Source organism: Hylobates moloch, unplaced genomic scaffold (genome assembly GCF_009828535.3).
Source record: "Hylobates moloch isolate HMO894 unplaced genomic scaffold, HMol_V3 SCAFFOLD_3, whole genome shotgun sequence".
In the NCBI taxonomy this organism is placed as follows: Eukaryota; Metazoa; Chordata; class Mammalia; order Primates; family Hylobatidae; genus Hylobates; species Hylobates moloch.
This window is the reverse complement of record NW_026652278.1, coordinates 66,981,124-66,988,783: the sequence shown is the minus strand read 5'-3', so window position 1 is coordinate 66,988,783 and position 7,660 is coordinate 66,981,124. Positions and strand designations below refer to the sequence as shown.

The window sequence follows — 7,660 nt, the reverse complement described above, 5'->3', positions numbered from 1 at the left end:
TTGACTCCACCATCCCTGACTCCACCATCCCTGACTCCACCACCCCTGACTCCACCATCCCTGACTCCACCATCCCTGACTCCAGTGTCTTGAACTCGAATGTCCCTGACTCCACCATCCATGACTCCAGCATCTCTGACTCAACTGTCCCTGATTCCAGCCTTCCCATCTCCTTCAGTCACTGCAGCAGTTCCTGACATGGGCATTTTCGTTGCAAGGATCATTTGCTCTGAGGGTAAGGGCAAAGCTGCCAGCCTGCCCCAAGGGCAGAACAGATCCCCTGGAACCTGAGTGTGGAGCTGGTGGTGCTGGGTCTGCAAGCTGAGCCCTGCAACCTGAGCCTGGCCCAGAGATTAGCCTCTAATCGCATCCTCACATAGGAACACATGTCCCGCTGTAAGGCCACCCCTCTGAAATCATGGCCCCTGGGACCTGCCTCACAGTGCTGTAGTCTCAGAGCCCTCTGCACACTTGAGACTGTTTAATCAAGATTGCTTAATTAATCATGGATCATTATTCTTTCCCCACTAGACTATAGTTAGAGGAGAGCGGGAACCAAGTGCCCAGCACAGCACCTGCACATAGTAGGTGCTCTGTAACTAGCTGTTAGCCGACGGGTAACTACATGTTTCCAAAGGCTCCCCAATTTGCCAAGGAGCTTGGCCGGGGAAAGGGAAGGCCATGGACCTTCCAGAATTTGTGTGCAGAGCCAGGGGCTGCACATCCTGGGTGCCGTGACTGCTGGCTGCCTACCTTCATGTGCCCCCCATCCCCCGACCTGAGCCTGTACCTGCCATGATGTTCTCCACCACGGAGACGAAGTAGGCAGGCTTGCTGAAGGTGGGAGGGTTGTCGTTCTCATCCTGGAAGGAAAACAGACAGGTTGCAGGAGCCAGGGAGGCAGGTGGGCTGGCCAGATGTCTAAGGCAGGCACCAAGGAGTCAGGCTAGGCCTGCCTGGCCCTAAAGAGCTCTGGCCTCTCCGTATAACCAGAGCCAGGTGAGGTGTCAGCAGGCAGTCAGGTAACCCTCTGGCAGGCTACGGTTCTAGGAGGTAGGAGCAGCCTTGGGGAAACATGCAGACCTCAGGAAGGGATGGGGAGGCCCAGGGAGAAGGAGTGTGCCGGCAGCAGCTGGGACTGCCGACAGCTGCCAGCTCCCCTGCTGGTCCTCCAGCTGAGCCCCAAGCTCACTCCAGCACTCACACTCCCAGCTCCCATGCTGGGGATGTCCACTTGGACCCCTGCGTAGGTCCACCAAGATGATGACAAAAGCTTCTAGGACTCTCCTCAAAGATACTGAAGTATGCAGTGGCAGGTCAGGGTCAGGTGGTTCCCAGAGCCCTAACTCTGGGCTGGCTGCTGGCAGGTACAGCTAGATTCCTCCTTGCACACAAGAACCAAGGCTCTTCCAGCCCCTGGGCCACCCCTGGCCCTGAGCCCCACCCCTGTCAGTTCTAAAGCAATATCTCTTCCAGCCCAGCCTTCGCCAGTAGCCAGAGGACGGTGCTTGGCTGTGGGGCTGAGCCTGGCAGGGTAGGGTGGGCAACTTCTGCCTCCTGCTACGCACCCCCCAACTCCTCTACACTGCGGCCCTTCCTCTTCAATTAGAACAGACTTTACTGCCCTTTAATACTCTTATCCTCACCGGCCACTCTTGCAATCCCCCAACAAGAATTCCTCCCTGCTTCCCTCCCAGAGGAAGCCTCCCCATCCCACTTGGCTCGTGACCTTCTCCCCTTTCCCAAGAGTCCAGTGCAGAGCTCAGGAGTCAGGCTGAGTCCCGGCACCATTGGGCAGTCTTTATGCTACAGTCTTTGGCAGTTCCTGTTCATTTGCTAGTGCAAATAGGAGTTCCATGAGAGGGCCTGGCTTCTCATGGAACTGAGAGCTCTTAGAGGGAAAGGATCCTGTATGAAGCCCCCTTTGCTGGAGTTGCTGCTGACAGAGCAGCCATGAAAGATGGGGGCATGCTATCTGGCTGCACACCCCTTGGGACATCAGAGAATCTCAGCCTGCTAAGATTGTGCGTGCCCAGAAAGGAGTGATCCTTTCTCCAATCTGCCCCTTGGCTCTGGATGGCACCCTGGCTCACGCTGACCTGCCCCTCTCCCCAGATACCCAGCAGTCTCAGGATTCCCCTGATGTCCAATGCCCCAGCTGCGTGCCTGGGTATCTCCCCTGTCCCTGGTGCGGGTGAGAGTGCCCCATATACTTATACATTTAAGCTTCTGCTTGGCTGCATGAAACGGTGAGGAGAATGTCAGTGACAGAGCATGAGGCAGAAACTTATTAGCGGTGATATTTCCCCGGATCTTGGCGCTGCATTCACTATTAGTTCTAATTCAGCGGCTCGCTCTACAAAAGCTTATTGTCCCCTAATGGGAAATCTACAAACCGAGTTTGACTTCTTTATTAAAAACCAACAAGCAGTGGATGAAAAAGAATCACCTGGCCCCTCCGGCCCCTCCTCCTCCTGGAGCCCTGTGGTTTCCATCTGCCTCTCCCCACCCCCAACCTGTGCAGGAAATGCTGCCATCAACGACTTCATTGCTGCTGGGTTTTTAAATTCCAGTTGGGAATTTGGTGGAGGGAGGAGGCCGCTTAGCCGAGTGACAGCTACTTAAAAACCAGCCACGTGCAAAATCAGCCTGAAGGCGGTGACCTTTTCAAGTGTGGTCCTCAGATACAAGTGACTGTGCCATCCAGAGGCCCTGCTTGAGAGACAATGTTCACTCATAGCCAAGGTGGCACCTGTCTTTGTTGCCAGACTCTCTGGCTGCCCCAGGGCCAGGGCGTACTCAGAAGGGAAGTGCAGGGCCCCTGCTGGTCCCAGGGATGGCTTTGAGGGAATTTGAAAATGGGGCCCCTTCTACTAGGCCACTGTGGTTTCATGCCAGGGCACACCCTGGTTTGCCAAGTGCAAAGTGAGGTGGGTTCTTACCCCCACCCACCTCCTCTGTGGTCCCAGGGAGGGAGGCTGCGGGTCACACTTTTATTTTCAGGGACAAAAAGTGAGTTCAGTCCCTTCACCTTCCTCTCTCTGCACGCCCTGGCCCCTTTGAGGGGGGCCAAGGCACAACGAGATGCTTCAGTCCCTGCCTTAGCTGAGCTACAGGTTGGGATGGGTCTGGGGTTTGGAGCAGAGCATGGGTTTCAAAATCTCATGAGGGCGGGTCTCTGAAGGCCTTGCTCCTCAAAGTGTTGTCCCCTGACCAGAAGCATCCACATCACACGGGAGCTGTGTGGGAGGACACGCAGAATCCCAGCCCTGCCTCTCACCCACTAAATACGAATCTGCCTTTTAATGAAATCCCCAGGGAATTCCAGGGCCCAGGGAACTTTGAGAAGCACTGGTCTCAGTCATATGTGGATAGCGATGACCAAGGTTCCAGGCCTGTGGCTGTGGTGGAAAGCATGTCAACATAGCAGTCATTCAGGTCAGAGTTCAAGTCCCAGCTCTGCCAGTAAGGAAGAAAGGCACTGGTGAGCCTGGGTCCTCCCTGAGCCTCAGCCTCCCCATCTGTAAAGTGGGACTGAAAGGGGCTGGGTCATGTGAAAGGACCTGCCTGGCACATTGCTGGAGCTCAGCACATTTTAGTTTACATTTTGCTACTTAGGCCTGTCCAGCCCCGGGCTAGCCAGAACACTTAACTTATTTCCCTAGACCTCCCTTACTCTTACCCTCTCCAGCATCCACTCCCCAAAGCCTGAACGGCTCCCTCTCTGCCTCAGCCCACTCACGGGAACTCCCATTTGCACTAGTGACAGGCTGGGGCATGGGTGTGGCTGCTGCTATGCATGGCCGTCTTATCGCTGTAATGACAGCCAACATTCCAGGTGCCAGGTACCACCTGCACAATCCCATTTCAGCCTCACAAAAATATCATGAGGCAGGTACCACGATTACCACCATTTTGCAGATGAGGAAGTTGTTTCAGAGACCCAGGTCACACAGCAAGAGGGTAGCAGAGCCAGGTTTCAAACCCATGTGCCTCCACAGCCACACCCCTCTTTCCACAGCCATACCCCTCTTTCCACTTGGTGTCTCCTTGGGGTGTGGAGCAGGCTGCACATTCACCTTCCTGTGTTACTGGGGGCCCAGCACAGAATTCACTGCCTCCTTGTGCAGAGTAGCATCCTGGCTGGTTGAAAGCTCTGGGTGGGTTGGTCAGGGTTGTGAGTGCAGCTAGGATTAGAGGAGGCTTGGGGGCTGTGGTCAAGTCTGGGAAACTAAGGCCAGGTTTAGGTGATGTGGTCAGGGTCGGGCCATGGGGTAAAGAGTGCCAGCCCATGATCATGACTGCCAGGGAATGCATTCTCGTTCCCTACATTCGGTGTTTCTAGGTGGGAGGTTACAGGTTCGAGTCAGGCTATTTTTTTTTTTTTTTTTTGAGATGAGGTTTTGCTCTTGTTGCCCAGGCTGAAGTGCAATGGTGCGATCTCGGCTCACTGCAACCTCCGCCTCTTGGGTTCAAATGATTCTCCTGCCTCAGCCTCCCGAGTAGCTGGGATTACAGGCACCTGCCACGATGCCCGGCAAATTTTTGTACTTTTAGTAGAGATGGAGTTTCACCATGTTGGCCAGGTTAGTCTCAAGCTCCTGACCTTGTGATCCACCTGCCTCAGCCTCCCAGGGTGCTGGGATTATTGCGCCCGGCCCAGGTTGGTTTTAAGTTTCTGAAGATCTCCTGGTCCCTGTCTTCCTTCCCCTAACACTCCCTGAAGTCTGAGGTGCTAGGCACAAAGACTCAAGAAGCCAGGCCCCAACTCTCTGCCCTTCCCTTTGCTATCCTGGTTCTGTATAGCCTCATCCTCCTGGCCACCCCTAAATTCTGCTCCTACGTGCCCAACTGGAAGGCTCTCCCATCAGGCATCACTTTGACTTTCCCATCACTTCCAGCTCCATCCTATTCAGCAAGCAAATAGGGTCCCTGGCCCAGACAACGGCCTTTCTGCTTGGGAGCTGGCCCTGGAGCTTCAGCCTCGGGTTGGGAAGACAGAGCTTGTTAAGGCCCGGTGTGGGCAGTGGCAGAGGCTGCTGGTGAAGCTGGCTGTGACAGGAAGGCTCTCCAGCATGTCTGCTCCAGGGTGAGATTTCCCCAAGCTTATGTGAAATCACAGCGCATCTCCAAACCTGACAATCTGATCTAATTCTCCCGGAGCCGATAATGCACTAACTCTTCCATCAACACGCGTTCGCTGTCTCCCACAGATGGGGAGGGGGGCAGGCGGTGTGCGCACAGGTGTGTGTGTGGAGGTCTCCATGTGGAGGGGCCCGTTGGTCCCGCTGTCACACCACGCTCTGCATCCCCGTGTGGCATGGGGCAAATGAACCAGCGTGGAGATGGATTCAGCAACTGATAATTTCAGACACAGAAAGCACTAAGGTGTGCTTGATATTCATGTCGGAGAAACTGTGGCTTGGTTTCAGACCGCTTTAGATCTTCAGAGGAGTGGAAAAGGCAAGAAAAAAAGGAAGAGCAGGATAGAGAGAGAGAGAGAAGGGAGAAGATGACCTTCCGGTCATTCTTCTGTTCTTCACGGAATGCAGCCATAAATGAAGGAAGCCCGGGCCATTTCCTCGTCACTTGACTCCCACCTCCTGCTCCCCTCCGAGGGTGTCCTGAGGCTCCCAGTGAAGTCAGAGCAGACAACGCGTCTCTTCCTGAGTACCAGGGCCCTGGGCCTTCCCTGGCCAAGCGGGAAGGCAGTGAAGTTGTCGCAGCAGTGGAGAGGCTTGCTAGGGACAGGCTTTGGGACAGATGGCTGGGTAACTCCCCAAGGTGCAGGGACAGCCAAGGAGGTGGGGGCCACAGTCCTACACTACTGGGTTCACAGGAAGCACTCACCACCCCTTACACTGGAAGGGCAAGGCCAGTGGCCCTGGGTACTTACAAACACCTCGATGGTGACAGGGACAGTGCTGTTGAGAGGGGGGTTGCCGGCATCCTTGGCCATGACCGTCAGATAAATCAGCCCATTGGATATCTGTTCATAATCCAGGGGGCGACTGACGCTGATCACTGCAATGACAGGAACAGGCCAGATCCCTCTGTAAGCAGACTTGAGATGCCCGTCCAGCCAGGAGTCCCCTTTGGGCAGAGAAGGTATGGCTGGCATGGCCCAGGCCAGCTCTGGCTTGTTTTCTGAACACCTGGAGCCTCACTACCTCTACTGAGGTTTCCTGACGGCCTGAAATGTGCCAGACCCTGTGCTGAGCCCAACAGGTGATAGCTGGTTTGGTGGTAAGGTGAGCCCCACTTTTACAGATGAAGAAACCAAGCTCAGAGATGTTCAGTAACTTGCCCAAGGTCACACAGCTCTCAACTTAATAGAGTGGGGAGATGAGCCCAGGTTTGGCTGAATCCAGAACCCAGGCTCTTTTTTAGTAGGTGCTCCTGCCTGCTTGTCTCTCTGTCTGTCTGTCTGTCTCACTCACTCATCTGGCAATTTATGGATTTTCCCCCATCAATCTGGAAGCTGCTCAAAGGACAGGGTCATGCCTTGGGCCCTCTAGCCCTCCCTGTCACTACTCCTCTCTCCAGGTAAGCGCAGAGTTCCCCAGTTGTTGCCCAGCACTGGGGATGCCAGGGAGGACCAGGCAGTGGGGTGCAGAAGGCAGGACCCTCCTCGGTCTCCTCTAGCCCTAATTCTCTAATCTTCCCTCCTTTCTCCTTTATTTATTTTTATTTAAAAAAATTTCTTTGTAGAAGCAGAGTCTGGCTGTGTTGCCTAGGCTGGTCTCGAACTTCTGCTTCAAGCAATCCTCCAGGCTCGGCCTCCCCAAGTGCTAGGATTACAGGCATGAGCTACTGCCCCTGGTGTCTCTCTCTCTCTCTTCTCTTCCCTCCATTTCCTCCCCACTTTATGCTATGGGCTCTTCATCCCCATCCAGTCACCTACTCTGGACACTGTTTAGACCCCATGGGGAGGTACTCGGGGTTAGGTGCTGCAGACCTTACCTTCAACAGAACTCTGTTTAGAGGTGGGCGAAGAACCCTAATGCCAAAGGCAGATCGAGGGTGAGAGGCAGGATTTGCAGGGAGCTAAGATAGATGCCTGTGCCCTGAAATATCCCTACCACTGCACATGCCTGAAATCTCTCCATTAGTACTTGTTTGTGCTAAGCCATTGATTCTCAATTGGGGAGGGAAGGCATATTGGCTTGGGAGTGGGGGGCATGGGAGGTCTTAGAAGGCATTACAACAATATTAAATTACAACTTTCTATTTGGAAAAGGGAAACAAGATTATTGCTTTAGTAATATAAAATCTAAGGGGGATTCTTCTAGTTGAGAGGAGGGTGAGGTATGGGGCAGGCAGAAGCATAGAACTTTTAAGTTTTTGAAAGAGGGATGGGCCAGGCACGGTGGCTCACACCTGTAATCCCAGCACTTTGGGAGGCTGAGGCGGGAGGATGGCTTGAGGTTAGGAGTTCAAGACCAGCCTGGCCAACATTAGCAAAACCCCATCTCTACTAAAAATACAAAAATTGGCTGGGCGTGGTGGCACGACTGTAATCCCAGCTACTCGGGAGGCTGAGGCTGGAGAATCGTATGAACCCAGAAGGTGGAGGTTGCAATGAGCCGAGATCGAGCCACAGCACTCCAGCCTGGGCGACAGAGTAAAACTGTCTCAAAAAAAAAAAAAAAAAAAAAAA

General features: G+C 54.0%; 1 protein-coding gene across 1 annotated transcript in view; it reads right to left on the bottom strand.

Moving 5' to 3' along the window:
* LOC116459102 (cadherin-23) overlaps positions 1–7,660 on the bottom strand; it is a 317,512-nt gene that overhangs the window by 23,853 nt on the left and 285,999 nt on the right. Inside the window, exons 17-18 of the mRNA XM_058436324.1 lie at positions 5,897–6,024; positions 791–863 (exon numbers count right to left, since the gene is read on the bottom strand). Coding sequence (XP_058292307.1) covers positions 791–863; positions 5,897–6,024 — 201 coding nt within the window. The remainder of the gene's footprint in view (positions 1–790; positions 864–5,896; positions 6,025–7,660) is intronic.